The sequence below is a fragment of the Ipomoea nil genome, unplaced genomic scaffold, assembly GCF_001879475.1.
Source record: "Ipomoea nil cultivar Tokyo-kokei standard unplaced genomic scaffold, Asagao_1.1 scaffold1026, whole genome shotgun sequence".
NCBI classification, from domain to species: domain Eukaryota; kingdom Viridiplantae; phylum Streptophyta; class Magnoliopsida; order Solanales; family Convolvulaceae; genus Ipomoea; species Ipomoea nil.
This window is the reverse complement of record NW_017617454.1, coordinates 3,575,345-3,592,805: the sequence shown is the minus strand read 5'-3', so window position 1 is coordinate 3,592,805 and position 17,461 is coordinate 3,575,345. Positions and strand designations below refer to the sequence as shown.

At 32.9% G+C, this 17,461-nt stretch overlaps 1 protein-coding gene across 1 annotated transcript; it reads right to left on the bottom strand.

The window, feature by feature from the left end:
* Positions 1-10,567: 10,567 nt before the first annotated feature.
* LOC109180508 (ethylene-responsive transcription factor 1B-like) lies at positions 10,568-11,097 on the bottom strand. Its single transcript, XM_019330132.1, has one exon. It carries the CDS (start codon positions 11,067-11,069, stop codon positions 10,635-10,637), a length of 435 nt encoding a protein of 144 aa, XP_019185677.1. The 5' UTR covers positions 11,070-11,097; the 3' UTR covers positions 10,568-10,634.
* Positions 11,098-17,461: the final 6,364 nt, after the last annotated feature.

Here is a 17,461-nt window from a genome sequence, read left to right as displayed (position 1 = left end):
TTGTGCCTTGAGTCCTTATAACTATATATAGTTACTCCCTAAATACTTAACTTCTCTTATTTTAATAAATCTATTCTAATAAATAGTATGTATCCTAACCAAATAGAGGTCAAACCAATTACTTAACGCTTTACTTTATATTTGCTTTAAAAAAAAAAAAAAAAAAACAAAAACAAAAACAAAAACAAAACAAAACAAAAAACGCTTTATTGTAATATTCAAAAAAAGTGAGTGAAATTTTGCATCTGGCTCTATTACAATGTAATATCTGTTCATATACTTTCTCAACTTACTGATATACATAACCAATAACGCCTACACTGAGATTCGAACTCACAACCTTTCAAATGGATGTTCAACCCGAGTACCACTAGACCACATAGTCTTAGTTATTATTATGCAACTTAAAACTTTATACTCTGCATTTCTCAAAATTTTTCAAAAACGCACATTATATTGTTACAATTTACAAAGTGCATGTTTAGTATTAAAAAATTGCACTTTGTAACATGTGAAAGTGCAGTCCACTTAGTGTCTTGATTTTAGAGTTTGTAAATGAGCATTTTGGTTTTATTTGATTTAAGACCTTAAGAGTTTGCTTTTTACATTTTAGGGTTTAGCATTTATGATTTAGGTTTAAAATTTAGTTTCCTCATTAATTTTTTAAAATGTTATCAAAAGATGCACATTATGTTGTTACAAAGTGTAGAGTATGGTGTTACAAGTTGCAAGATAAAATTGAAAATAATTACAAAAAAAGTCACCGTAATTTTTTAAATTTGATCTGATATGTCCAATTTTTAAAGATGTAAGACTGAAATTAATTCTAAGTTTTCTCATTGGGAAATGTTCTAAAGGGATCCTAACTCTATATTATATATATATATATATATATATATATATATATATGTGTGTGTGTGTGTGTGTGTGTGTGTGTGTGTGTGTGTGTGTGTGTGTGTGTGTGTGCGCGCGTGTGTGTGTGCGTGCGCGCGCGCTAAGGATCCTATGAGAACAGTATCATAGGAGAAAAATAATAATCAATCTTAGTCTTATATCTGTAAAAATTTGACAGATATGATCATATTTTTTAAAAAAAATGCAGTGATATTTTTCGTAATTTTCATCAACTTCACTAAGCAAACTTGAACACTTAAATAAGCCATGTTTAACAATTAAATATGCAAACCTGATAAATTTTATAAAGTCAACGAAAAACCTAAATTTTAAATCTAAATCGTAAATGTTAGACCTTGAGCAATAAAAAGAGAAGGACTAAACCAAATAAAATCAAAAACTCAGTTATAAACTCTACAATCGAAATCCTAAGTGCAACGCACTTTCGCATTTTGCAAGTGCGATCTTTTAGTACTAAATATGCAAAATGTTAATATTAAATGTGTAAACTTGGAAAAGTCTAAGAATTACAAATTTTAGTGTTCAAGTTTGCATAGTAAAGTTGGTCATAATTACGAAAAGAGTCACACTTGTCTGATACGTCTCACGGATCTTTATACGTGAGATGGGTCGGGTCAATATGCAAATGTAATACTTATACTAGCAAATGTAATACTAAATGTTACATTTCATCTTGACTCAACCCATCTCACAAACAAAGATCTGTGAGTCAGTCACACACAAGTTTTTGTGTTACGAAAATGTCATCGTATTTAAAAAAAAAAAAAAAAAAAAAAAAAAAAAAAAAAAAAAAAAACTTATCTCATTCGTCCTATTTTTCCAGATATATATAAGGATGACATTTGTTCTTATTTGACCGAGAGACTTGTTCTCATTTTATCCAATAAAGATAGATGGGAAAATTTTACTCTTATAATTTGAGTAGGGTGCATAGTGACTTATATATATTAGTATATTTAGTTCTAGTTAACGTATAAAATTTACAAAGGTCATATAAACTTTTTTTTTTTTTTTTTGACAGATCATGAGGTGTCCTGAGCAAGTCCTAACTGTGGGAGGCACCTTAAGTCTGTACCATACCCAAAGTAACGTTCATATAAACTTTGAAGTATTCAATTCTTTTCATTTTCTTACCCATTTTTTGGAAAATGAACCAAACACACAAAGACAATTTTCCGTTGAGTAGCCAAACACTAGAATGGAAAATATTTTCTGAAAAATTACTCATTTTCTAGAAAACATTTTCCAAAAGTCATTTTCTTGCTATCCAAACGCAGCCTAAGTTATAAAATTCTAAATTATATTTGTACCCAAGCTCATATAGTTTACCAATTCACTATGATGATTAACTATTTATAATTTAATACATTCCAATAAGTTAACCAAACAAGACTATATCATCACGTCAAAATCATGTAAAAAAAATTATCTGCATATAATAATATTATTCGGAGAAACATATACACTACAAGAAAAATAGTAAAATAGTAAATAGCAACTGATTTAGTAACAGATTAAATAGTCACAATTTAAATATGCGAATTTAATATTTTATCTACAAAAATTTGATTATAGATTAAATATATTAAAATTTCAATAATTTATTATACCTTTTTCCTAGATGAAGTTGATTTTTCTTGTAATGAATTATATAATTTTTATTGTATATTACCAAAACAAAATCTACAAGTATTGTGGTAAAATCACTATGCAATTAACCAAAACAAAAAAAAAAAAAAAAAACAAAAAAAAAAAAAGTTCATTTAAAAAAAAAAACAAAAAAAAAATTTATATATACTCTTTACTTTTTATCACTGTTGCAAAAATTCAACCTAGGCACCGATTAATCGCTGTCTAGGCGGCCAGCTAGCAGGTGCTAGCTGGCCGCCTAGCATATCACCATAATCGGTGGTCTAGGCGGCCGCCTAGGCTGCCTAAGTGCTGACCACCTAGACCTCCTAGGCACACTAAGTCTCCTAGGCACCGACTAAGTCGCCTAGTCGGCTGATTAGCTATTGTTCCATTCTTTTTTACATGTGTTATTTCACTGAAAATGACATGGTTTTAAGCGAAATAATCTTAAATTGTACAAAATTCTAGATTTTTTACGTTAATATTTAATATTTTAGTATTAACTATTTAGTATTAAATAGTTCATAATTATCAAGCCTTAAAAAACTAAAAAACTGTAAACAAATTTTTAAAAAATAAAAATAAAATAAAAAATACACGGACACCAAGATGCCAATTAATCGCTGCCTAGATACTAGGTGACGAGGATCACCTAACGATTTAACCATGTTTTTTATTTTATTTTTATTTTATATTAACATAGTACGGAAAATTGTTAAAGTAAAATAAAATATAATTTGAGTTATTACCATTTGAGGTCCCCCGAGTATAGTGATTTTGCCACGTTTAGTCCTAAATTTTCAAATTGACCATTTGTGGTCCTTCGACTTTCAAATTTAACCATTCGTGGTCCAAGTTAACCACTCATGGTCCTCCAACTTTTAAATTTTAACCAACTATAGTCATTTCAAGAGGACCACGAGTGGTTAAATTTTGAAAATTGAAGGACCATGGGTGGTTAATTTGGACCACGAATGGTTAAATTAGAAAATTGAAAGACTACAAATGGTCAATTTGAAAGTTTAGGACTAAACGTGACAAAACCACTATACTCGAAGGACCCCATGTGACATTAACTCAATATAATTTTTATTTTTTCTTTCAATGAAAATAGGAGAGTTTTTACTCAGGACCCACTTATCTTTTTAAGAACCAAAAATAGAAAAAAACAAAAAATAGTCCAATCAAACACCTAGTTGGAAAGGACTCATAATCGATTGGATGTTAAGGATATATAATTAATAGGGAGCATAAAAGTGGTCACCAGGCCAGCTTGAGTCGCTATTGCTCACTTTTCCAATTTTGTCTTTTTCCGTCGGCTGATACCCCACCTGGATTCATGACTTTTCTTCGATTTGACACCCACACTGACATAGTACACTATTCCCTTCCCAGGATTCGAGGTTTAACATTAGTTGGAATAATAGTTTTATTTTAATAATCTTTTTTTTTTTTTGTCTTTCTTAGATCAATTTTTTGTATAACCAGAAAATCTTATCTAAACCAAGCTATTTCAACTAAAAATATAAATTAGTAACAATTATACATTTACATATTATATACAATTGATACTCTTTCTGTAATGTTAAAAGTCGTTTAGGTTTAACCTAACCTGGTCTAAACTCTAAGGGGAAATGATGTAATGGTGAAATTAATAAGTAAGCCCACACCATTTAAGCATCTTAAAGTCAGTTGGAATGCAAATGCTGAAAAGTCAATAATGGTTAGTTTTACTTCAATTAAACATTATACCACCTAAAATAATGTCCACAAAGTATATTACCAGCATCTTATATTATTATATAGGGCCGACCGATTGACAGACGACAATTAATATATTTTAAATTAAAACTTATGAACAACCTGTTCCAGCCAGCTGGCGTGACGTTTAAAACGAATAACGTGAATCACTCCCCCACCCACCCACAAACCTAATAGCATAGCTAGCTAGGCTTCATCAAATTAGGGCTGGTGACTTGGTCCCACTGCAAATCACTTCAAAATTACAACTTGGGGATATGATCAGTTATAACTTATAAACTCCTAACTTATAACCATACCATTTTCCCAACCATTATTTCAGTTCTATAAATTAATTGGCTCAAAGTTACAGCAGAAAGGATTGACAGATATGGATGTTAATTGCTTGATTGATGACCAAGTTTTAGCTATTACATATTTACATCCATGGATTCTCAGGCTCGAGGGGGGAAAATATGTAAATTTACTTGAAAAAACTAACTAAATAATGGAGATGACATATACCCACACCATATTTTATTATGTTTGTGAAGTATGTTAATTATCTGATGACTCCATATTTCAAACTATGGAAGTATGGAAACTAAACGTATAATACAATATATAAATGTATGTATACATACCTGCAGCCCGGCAGCTGATTCAAAATGGTATATATGCTTAGCTTGCTCGCTTGAAGCCTTCAATGGCTTCCCAGTTTGCAGTTTGGAGTGTGATTATATACAAGGCCAATGGCTTCTGCAAGTAGACCAGTAAGAATATATAAATATGCCATCCAGTTGGGTAAAATTTTAGGAGTGAGAGATATATAGCATAGGAACTTGAGAAAAAGAAGAAGAAGAAGAAGCAAAATGGTAGGTAAAAGGTAGGGGATATATTCCTTAAACTTTTCAAATAAGCAGAAACTTCTTTGACCAACCTGGAAGAGGATTATTATTTCATGATCCGTAGTATGTTCTAATGGATTAATAAAAAGATGAGTGGTAGAACACTAATCTAAATTCACCACTCTAACGGTAAGGTTAGGGCTCGACTCCCATCAACAAAATCTTAGAACTCTTATTTAAATTAAAGTTTGGGTTTTTGGGCTCGGCAAATTAGTAGAAGTGTAGAGATGAATTATTTGTGCACAGAATTAATGACAAGAACTGATTAGGAGTTATGCTGTTTGGAGACTTACAATTATTTCTGAAAAAAGGTGTCTACAATTTAATGAGGAAATTCATCATTGTGTCCGACGGTAGAAACTCTTAATACACCCAAAATAAAAAGTTATCTCGGGAAAACTTAATGGATCAAAAAATAAAAAGATTTATTAGTGTTCAAACAAATGTTGGAAACGGAAGTGCGGTTCATTGTATTTGTATCTGCACAGTCATTTCAATTGTCATCTGTGAATGTACCACCCAATGTGGCCATGTGGGATATGCTTTGTACATTGTACGCTAAGTTATTTCTGCCCATGAACAACAAATTAAAATAAAATCATTCGTTTATAAAAAAAAAAAATAATAATAATAATAATAATAATCATTCAATTCCTAGCTAGCTACCATATATGGATTTCATGCAGTAGGCATACCGCATACTTTTAACTTATTCTGTCCATTTTTATATTGTCACTACTTTTACTAACCACTAACCAGTTGGTACATGTTAAACCGTATTACTTTTTGTTTATGGTATGTATATGGACAAAATTAAAGCAGAAGTTAGCTTGTGCCTAGTACTCTAGTAGGCTAGTATTTTGCTGAAATGCGCTTAAAAAAAAAATAAAAATACTTAAGTAACCATAACTTCGTCGAAGTAATCCTAAATTCTAATTAAATTTAAGAATAAGGTTCAAATTAGCCACTGAACGTAACCAGAAAATGTAATTATGTTACTGAATAAAAAAAAATGTAATTAGGCAACTTAACACCCCAAATGTATGCAATTTCACCTGATAGCAGGTTACCATATATTTCATCAAGTTACCTGCTTACGTGGATGGTGAGTTAGCATTTTTAATAATAAACTTTAAAAATTAAAAAAAAATATTATTTAAAAAAAAAACAGAAAGAAAGAAAGAAAACGTCAGGTGGCCGCCGGTGGCCACCCCCTTCCCTCCCTCCAAGTGTCTCACGCCACCCCCATTCCCCCTTTCTTCGTTTCCACCGGCGACGAAGATTGGCTCTTCGTCTCCAACCAGAGACGAAGGAGGGCCGGCGGCCACCCCGGCGTTCTTTTTTTTTTTTTTTTTTAAAGTAATTAATTTTTATTTTTATTTTTAAAGTTTATTATTAAAAATTATTAAAAATGACAACTCAACATCCACATAAGCAAGCAACCTGATGAAATGGGTGGTAACCTGCTATTAGGTGAAATTGCATACATTTAGGGTGTTCAACGGCCACCAGGACTATGTGGTCTAATGGTACCCGGGTTGGACTTCCATTTGGAAGGTTGTGAGTTCGAGCCTCAGCGGAGGCGTTATTGGTTCTTTGTGTTTCAGTAGGTTCCTTAAGTTTATAGAGTCACTGCATAGGTAATTAAATTGCAAGTCGCGCAATCACCCCACCGGTCAAACCCTAGTCTTCCTCACAAGAGATTCAATCCACACCTTCCATTGCAAGTCGCGCAATCACCCCACCGGTCAAACCCTAGTCTTCCTCACAAGAGATTCAATCCACACCTTCCATCATCCTAGGCCCTAAACACACTCGCCTTCCATCATCCTGGGCCCTAAACACACCTTCCATCATCCTAGGCCCTAAACACACTCGCCTTCAATCCATCCACAACACACTCGCCTTCAATCCATCCACACCTTCCATCATCCTGGGCCCTAAACACACTCACTAATCCATCCACAACACACTCGCCTTCAATCCATCCACACCTTCCATCATCCTGGGCCCTAAACACACTCACTATTGCCTTCAATCCTGATTTCAAGTCAGGTGACAATCCACACCTTCCATCATCCTGGGCCCTAAACACACACACTATTGCCTTCAATCCATCCACACCTTCCATCATCCTGGGCCCTAAACACACTCACTATTGCCTTGACAATCCACACCTTCCATCATCCTGGGCCCTAAACACACACACTATTGCCTTCAATCCATCCACACCTTCCATCATCCTGGGCCCTAAACACACTCACTATTGCCTTCAATCCTGATTTCAAGTCAGGTGACAATCCACACCTTCCATCATCCTGGGCCCTAAACACACACACTATTGCCTTCAATCCATCCACACCTTCCATCATCCTGTGCCCTAAACACACTCGCCTTCAATCCATCCACACCTTCCATCATCCTGGGCCCTAAACACACTCACTATTGCCTTCAATCCTGATTTCAAGTCAGGTGACAAACCACTATACTAAGTTCTACGGGGATAAACTGCGCATTGTTCTTAAGAGTAATCATACATTACTATAGGCAGTGTTTAGTTCAAATTATATTACATAATTTTAGGAATATGGATATGGTAATATCATATTTCTAGCTTGTTTGGTTCTAAAGAATGTGAGATAACTATAGAAAATGTGAGATTTCAAAAACTTTTTTTTGTTACTTTTTGATAGCTTTCTTGAGCATCACATTCTCTCCACAATCTTAGCTTATGTGAGATTTTTGAAAATGTTATATTATCTCAAAATGTCTAGTTAACAAAACGTACCTAAAAATTCACTTTCTATGTTCATTATTTCATTGATTTTTTGTGTGTGTGTGTGTGTGTGGGGGGGGCGGGGGGGGGGGGGGGGTTTCGAAACAAAGGATGACTCTAAAGAAGATACAAACACACTACCCTAAACTTTGTCAAACTTGTGGCAGCAGCCCTAATTGATCTTCCATGAAGGAGATATGTGGCCTCTTTATTTGCTTAGCTTGTTGAATTGTATGGTTTCACAAATTTAATCAACGAAAATACAGAACTTTTCTATTTAAACATTTTAGATAAGGTAAAAATTTGTGTGAGACTGTCTCACAAGTCAGGACAAGATGAAAATGTAATACTTATACGCACAAATGTCATACTTATATGCTCAAATGTAATACTAATAAGGAATTAAAATTTTGTTACTTATAAGGAAAAATGTAATACTTTTACATTTCGATTTAAAAGTATTACATTTTTCCTCAAAAGTAAGTATTATATTTTCCTTTATAAGTAAGGGGCACTTGCCAACAAATATTACTTATTATGGAAAATGTAATACTTTTGATGAAAAATATAATACTTTTACATCAAAATGAAAAAGTATTACATTTTTCCATATAAATAATAAAAAATTTATTATTGATTAGTATTACATTTGAGCATATAAGTATGACATTTGTATGTTGATTTGACCCGACTCAACTCACGGATAAGGATCCGTGTGACGGTCTCAAACAAGACACTTTAGATTATTTGGCTTGAGTGAATGAGAGGGTAAGCATTATTTATTAGTTTAAAAAATACTATTGGTTGTTTGATATTTTAAATTAACTAACTTATATTTTGGTCGATTAGATGATTAGATCGACAAAAAATTATAGTCCTCAATTTCCCATATTTTTGTTTAATTGCAAATAATAAATTAAATAGATTGTTTTCACTCAAATTCATTTTCATCACTTAATTTTTTAATTCCATTACCCAGGTAGGAAGGTGTACGTCAAGAACTCAAGATTAAGCCCTTACCTACACAGCTTGCATGCTCTAATACCGTACCAATGGTTAGGTTAAAACATTTATTACTACGTCAAATATTATAATAAATAGCTAAGTCACAATTTTATTTCTTTATACTTATATAACAACTAACACTACGTTTTGATAACAAGATATTAGACTTGATCCATCAAATTAATCTCCGTCCAGCAGACTTGTGTTTTCTATCGCTGGGCTGCTGGGCAAACCTACCCAGGTTGTACCTCAATGGCATAAATTCATAAAATATACAAGAACAAGTTTTAAAAGTCAAAACAAATACATCGTACAAAATTACCAATAAAATGATACAAAGACTATCAAATTGAACTAAAGTAATGAATAATGATATAATATAATAACATTAACTTCAACGTCAAGAAGATTACATGTCTGGGAGTATCTCAGAATTTACTCTAAGGAAACTTCCCACTTTATTTATTTATTTATGTTTTTCACTAGTTAGTGTAGTTCAAGAATTCGGGTAACTCAATTTATTTTTAGGTGATAGATTATGGGTAATGACGCAAGATCGAACGCTAAATAGCTATAGTGTGGAAGTTTCACCCTTTTGTAGGGTTGACTCCTCTCACTAATTGGACACTGAGTCACTGTGATTTACTCACCTCCAATTCTATTGGACTAGGGCGTGCAGTTCAAGAGTCAACACTTGATTGAATTTATGTCATTAACTACATTTTAATATTTAATTTCTTAATTAGCATGGATTTAAACCTACACTACTTTTTTTTTTTAAATTAAAAAAAAAAAAACATTTTTTAGAGATAAAATAAAAAGTGGTTAGTGTTACTAGCTGCAAGAGTTACATATGATGAAATTACATCTTTAATTTCCTTGGGCAACCTCACCCAATTTGGTCAAACTGTTACAAGTTTAGATAGTATTGTGGACTTCCCTTGTCACTTTAAAAAAAATTTATATCTTTTTTTCTCTTAATTTTATGAAAAAAAGTTGGGGATGTATGGGACCCAAACTTTTATATATCATTTTACCAGTCATGTTTACTATTTATTGGTCAAATCATTTTTTTTTTTGTATATTTTCTTTAATATTTTAAAATTAACTTTTAATGTAGTTTTTAAATATATATAAAGTTTATACACAAGTAATAAACTTAATATTATAAAAATTGAATTAAAAATAACTTCACTCAAGCCTTGTTAACTGAACGGCTGAACCAAACACATAAAATGAGATGGAGACTTTTAAATTATATTGGTTCACATAATGTAAAATTACTTTAGTGAATGTTAGATTGCTAAATTATGAGAATGTTAGATTTTATTTGATTAAAATTAAGTATTCGTTATTAGTTATAACTCTTGGCATAATGATAAGTGCTTAATCTGACAATACTTATCAGAGTAGGTCACCATTTGCTGACTGCTAAGCAAGTACGGAGTATAACACACACCCACACACACCCATCTATCCAGATCGGAAGATTATGAACCAGCTAAGGACCGGTACCCAAATATGCAATTCTATATAAATTGTTGTGTGTATATATATATATATAATGCAGGAGAGAAATTGTTAAATGAGGAAATGATAGACATTTTGGTTTGTACGAGGTAGGTTTAGCAGTTGATGCTGATGATGAAATTAGCAATTCAAGAAGCTGATAATAGCTCATCTAATAGCTCAGGACCCAAATCCTCTAAAACCAAAACATTATCCAACTCGTCGAATCCTCGTTTGTTGTTCCCTCCGAACATGGACGTGCTACTCCTCCTCTTGTAACTCTCCTTCAACGTCTCGACGGGCGATGTCGCCGCCTTGTCGCCGCCGCACCGCATTCCTTTGAGCGAGTCGCGAACCGTGGCCAGCGGCAAGTTCAGGAAAGTCTCCGGGCCGCGCATGAGCAGCGCCGCTTGGTCGTAAGCCAACGCCGCCTCCTCGGCGCTGTCGAAAGTCCCCAGCCACACCCTCAACCCATTCCTCGTCGAATCCCTAATCTCGGCGGCGTATTTCCCCCACGGCCGCCGCCGAACTCCGACGAACTGCCTTTCTTTCTTGGAGGAGGAATCTGCAGCTTTGCAAGTCATTCTTGCATTTCATTTCGCAGAAGATTTCAGTTGCTTGCGCATAAGATTTAAAGAAGAGAGAATTCAACGCTGACGAATAATAAAATGATATATATACTTATATAGCATCCGTCACCCTGACACTATAAAATTTGGGCGATTATAGGATGTTGGAAAATTATTTGCAGTATTTAATCAATGATAGATCAGACAATGACGAATTATGTTATATGTGAAATAGACATATAGTATCCAATATAATATATAAGCGAACCATAAGGCAGGATTAGACGGGGCTTGAATTGGTAGAAGTTTTGAAAGTGATTATTGGGTTGTCAAAATTTAATTTAATTTCCAATTAAGTTAAACTTTGTTATTACACAATTTTTTAAATATTCAGTCAACTTCAGTTCATTTTTCTGTTGCTTAATTGCCATAATTGATTGGATTTGCTGACTTTTGCTATATCTCTCCTTCCAGGAAATTAAAGGTATACAGATCAAAATAAATCATAACAAACTAGTATTACAAAAATCATTCAAACTTTTATTTTTTTTAATTTTAAATTCAAAATTCGTTAAATTTAACTTTTGTCACTTAAAAATTATGCCAAATTTTGTCCCTTTTTCATTTTTTGTTCTAGATTTATAGGTGACAATTCACACTACTGGAAATTATGAAATTTTCGACTACCTGAAAGTGATCTTAAATCAAGTCAAAAGTCTTGTTCCGATCACTTCTGGTATCCGAAAAAACCTTTGTTGCTATTTCCAACCACTTTTTGCTTTCGACTTGATTTAAGATCACTTTCAGATGATCGGAAATTCAATATGTTTCAGCAGTGTCACTTTTAGTCATTCTTTTTCAGAACATCCTCATTTGGTCCTAGTATTATTTTGGTCATCCATCAACAAAATCGTTGAAATTTTGTAAAATATAAGGGCATTTAGGTCTTTAATTATGATTTTTTTTTCAAGAAAATAAAAATATAGCAGGTCAACCCACTTTGTATATAAAAGATCGAAATGTCCTTGTATTTAACGATATTTCAACGATTTTATTGACGAAAGACAAAAAATGGTCATGCTACAACAATACTAGGACTAAATGGAGATGTTCTGAAAAAAAAAAAAAAAAAAAAAAGACTAAAAGTGAAATGTCACAGATAAATCTATGACAAAAAATGAAATTAACTCTTAATTATTTTTTTCAGAAGAACTCTCAATTATTACAACATATGAACTTAATTAACCTATCTAGCTCACTAGATAAGCCTTAAAATACCAGGACTATGTGGTCTAATGGTACTCGGGTTGGACTTCCATTCGGAAGATTATGAGTTCGAGCCTCAGTTGAGGCGTAATTGGTTCTTTGTGTTTCAGTAGGTTGAGAAAGTATATGAACAGATACTACAATATAATAGAGCCGGTAACTTCAAAAAAAAAAAAAAGAGATAAGCCTTAAAATCTTTCATTGTAGTCTTTTATCACATCTTCATCATCTCAATTATTATGTTGTCGTTTAATTTATTTACATCTTCTCGCCGCCCTATTGGAACTTGGCCATTTAGGTACTAACTTTCTACACTAAATACAATCATATACTAATATATTATATGTTAAGTAAATGCACCAAGCTATACTTTCAAATAAAAATAATATTAAAAAACATATTGTTGGACGAAAATTTTGATGACCAAATTCAACATCTTATCATTGAAATATGACATTAGTTAGTTGTTAAGCAAGTATAAGAAAATTATTAAAGTTATATCTTTACTACTAGTTATAATTTTTTTTATGTAATACTAAGCAATTGATTTCTACAATTGGTATCAAAACAAGACATGAGTTCAAATCCCACTAAAGGAAATTTCTTCAATAGAGCTTGGCAAGTATATTGAAGCATGTGCAGCTCAGTTGATCACATGGGTAAAGTTTGAAAACAATGACTCGGGACCGAGCCTCACAGGCCGTAGTATATGTAAATGTGTAAAGCATCTGATAGAGAGGGATTTTATATTGGTTTGGCAAGTAGTATAATCACCCTAATACAAAAAGATGTTCAAAACAACTTTTTCAATTAACTTTTTGAGAAAGAAAATTATATCAAACAGTTACCAGCTAACAACTAATTTACCAAACACCTTTCGACAATCAGCTAATGTTATAAACTGGTTATACCCTCTAATTAACTCAATCAGCTAACAGCTAACATCTATCAACTATCAGCTAACAGCCAACAGCCATTTACAAAACAGGGCCAATATATAATTTTGAAAGACTTTAAAGAAGCATTCATCCTACCTTAAAAAAATGTGAATTTGTAATAGTATAAATATATTTCAATATATATATATATATATATATATATATATATATATATATAGGAAAGGGCTCATATGCGGGTATAGCTTCCCGTGCGGTTGTGCGGTTAAATCTGAGCAGTTGATCAAATTTAGATCAACGGTTCAAATCAATGAAAATTAAAAAAAAAAAAAAAAAAAAAAAAAAAAAAAAAAAAAAACGCGTGTTTGGAACAAAGTATAAGCTAAGCCGCACCTTAAGTGTTAGATCTTAAGCACAAACTCACGCACATTAAGTACAAAATCCACACACATTAAGCACAACATCACGCACATTAAGCACAAAACTCACGCACTTTAAATATTAACTCACAGACTTTAAGTTTCAACAACTACTGACATTAAGTACAAAACTCACGCACATTAAGTACAAAACCCACGCACATTAAGCACAATATCACGCACATTAAGCACAAAACTCACGCACTTTAAGTATTAACTCACAAACTTTAAGTTTTAACAACTACTCACGATAAACACAACCCCACACACATTAAGCACAAAACTCACGCACATTAAGCACAAAACACACGCACATTAAGCACAAAACTCACGCACATTAGTCACAGATCCGCTCACCTTAAATTTGACCTAGATGCAAAAATTACAAAATTGCCACCGCGTTTTTTTTAAAAAACTTTGATAATCCTGAACGTTGATTTAAGCGAGATGAAAGGCCCAAATTAAACCGCACAACCGCACCTGGATACCCTAACCGCACCAGAACATATATATATATATATATATATATATATATATATATATATATATATATATATATATATATGGAAGGGTTTAGGTGCAGGAGGGGGCTTCCCCTGCGGTTGGACGCACACTAAATATTAAACTGACGCACTTTAAGTACACAAACACACGCACATTATGCACACAAACAAAACATCTTCAAAACACAAACCCACGCACCTTTAAGCACAAAACACATGCATCTTTAAGTTTCAACAACTACAACTACTCACATTAAGCACAAATTCACGCACCTTAAGCACAAGACTCATGCAACTTAAGTACAAAACTCACGCACCTTAAGCACAAGACTCACACACCTTAAGTTTCAACAACTACTCACATTAAGTACACATCCACACACATTGAGTACAAAACTCACGCACCTTAAGCACAAGTCTCACGCATCTTAAGTACAAAACTCACACACATACTCACCGCACAACCGCACAGGAAACCTTCACCCACATTGGAACTTAATTATATATATATACACACACACACACATATGCAGATCAAATGCGCAGGAAGTCTTAAGGTAAAAAATAGGGTTAAGTTTCAACCATAGATGGGGTCTAAATCAACAGCCCATATTGAAGATAATTAAAAAAAAAAAAAAAAAAAAAAAAACGTGAGGTGGGATTCTTGTAATTTTGAGAAAATAAGTCAGCTTGTCTTTTGTATCTGAGTGCACATTTTTCCTTCTTCGAGTGCACATTTTTTCTTCTTCGAGTGCATCACTTTTATTTCAGTACTTAGTTTCTCCTTTGAGTGCACATCTTTGTGCCTTTGAGTGCAAATCTTTGGCCTTCAAGTGCACGTTTTGTAGCTTTCAAGTGCATGTTTTTCCTTTCTAAGAGTGCATAATTAATTTCCTTCGAATTTTCCTTTTTAGTGTTCTTTTTTGTTTTCTCTCGCCCTTGCCTTTTAGTGATCCTCTTTATGCTTTCAAGTGCTCAATTTAATGCCTACAAGTGTATGTGTGTCTTACTATTGTGTAAAAATAAAAATAAAATAAAATTAAAAAAAAAAACTTAGCATTCAAGTGAACCCTTTTGCCTTCAAGTGCATGTTTCTTTGCCTTCAAGTGCACAACTTCTGGGCAATAACATATAACTAAATTTCTAATAAAATTTGTGAGATTTACAAACGATTTGTATGGGTAATTGGTTTAATAACACTTAAGTTGAATAACCACCTTTTTTGGCACCATAAATTGCATCAATTGCACATCTATTTGCCTTCGAATGCAACTTTTTTGCCTTCAAGTGCATGGTTTTAAGCCTTCAAGTGCACAAACCGCATTTTCGTACGGGAAGTGACATGTGCACCTGATCCTAAACCTCTCTCTCTCTCTCTCTCTCTCTCTATATATATATATATATATATATATATATATATATATATATATATATATATATATATATATATATATGGAAGGGATCAGGTGCATTTGTTGCTTCCCGTGCGGATGTGCGGTGGATTAATGTGCGTGAGGTTTATACTTAATGTGCGTGAGATTTGTACTCAATGTGCCTGAGATTTGTACTTAATGTGCGTCATGTTAATATGCGTGAGTTTTGTACTTAATGTGTCTGAGTATTCTGTTTAATGTGCGTGAGATTTGTGCTTAATGTGCCTGAGTATTTCAGAATTACGATCTCAGAAAGAAGAAGAACAGAAACTCACGCACATTAACGCTCAAGCTTCTTGTTACTTCTTCCTTCAATTTGGCCATGGATTCTGGGTTATCAGCTACCTTCAATGCAGTTGAATGTTTATATAAATAACGCACGCATAGTAAAATTTGCACAGCAACAAAGTGTGGATTTCTGTTGTATTATTCTCATAATTCTTAACCTCCATAGCTCGCCTCCGCATCATCATCATCGGGGAGGGGGCAAATGGCTACTGGGGATGGGGAAGAAGCTGACATAATATTTTTTGCTGCATTTTACAAATCTCAGGCACATTAAACACAATACTCACGCACATTGAGTACAAATCTCACGCACATTAATCCACCGCACATCCGCACGGGAAGCAACAAATGCCCGGGAACCTTATATATATATATATATATATATATATATATATATATATATATATATATATATATATATATATATATATATATAGTTATTATTAACGCAATAGTTAATCTTCTTGAAATATTATTGCAGCTAGTCTACATCTGATGGAATCCCTTTTTACATTAATCTATGAATGACCAATTAACCAGTTTGGGCGTTTTTTGCTGGTCATTCGCTTTAATTTATTTAGTATATAATTAACTGTTTCCCATATTATTTTTTAATATGATATCACAGTCTTGTGTTTCACCACTGGGCGTTGTCGTCTTCCGTCGGCGGATGGTCCATGCATGGCGTACGGTTATTCATCTTCTTCATTCTTCTCCTATTTGCCCACCTATATATATATTCTTTAATTTCTTATTTATTTTACTACACTTTTAATTTGGCGTTAGTATATGTTCAATGTTGCGTATGACACCACAAAATCACGCCGACCAACAAAAAAACTATTATTCAAGTAACTATATATCTTTCAACAACTATAACACTACGTTTAGTTGGGAGGAAGAAATTAGCGATAAAATTAATTGTAATTTCTATGCAAAAAGAATAAGGTGGAATGAATTGAATTCAAATTAAATAACATTGTTTGCTAGGGAGGAATAGAAATATTGGAAATGAAAATAAAAAAGTGATATAAAGACTAAAATATCATTGTATACTAATAATAATAATAATAATAATAATAATAATAAGGGAAAAGGGTCAAATACACCATCAAATTTTACCTGAGAAGTCAATTAAACCCTCAAACTTTTGAGAGTTACAATTAGGTACATAAACATGTTGATTTAGTGCATCAAGACCCAAATACCTGTTAGTGATCTCAAGACCCAAATGGTAGTTTGGTTTAGTGCATCAAGACCCAAGACCTGTATAGCTAGAAAGATTGTTGAAGTTGAGTGTAGGACTTAAAGAATCCTTAGTTTGGTTTGTTGAGTACTTATTAGTAGCTAGTTTCTTTCTCAGATAGCAATATATCACAATATATCCATTTTCCAGCATCTTCTTTTAAGAAAGGGATCCTCACTTTGCCCCTTAATTGGGTCGGTCCAGCAACGGGAATTAGTCTGAGTATATATAGTATGAATTTAATAATGTCTTTTATAGTTAGGGCCTGCTCAGGACACCTAGTGATTCAAAAGTTACCACAATCCCTAAAACTTGCTGCGACAATATAATTGTCTCGAGTGTAAGCATGTAGATTC

Excerpts from the sequence above, each read along its gene's own strand:
- LOC109180508 (XM_019330132.1), bottom strand. The coding sequence starts at position 11,069 with ATGACTTGCAAAGCTGCAGATTCCTCCTCCAAGAAAGAAAGGCAGTTC.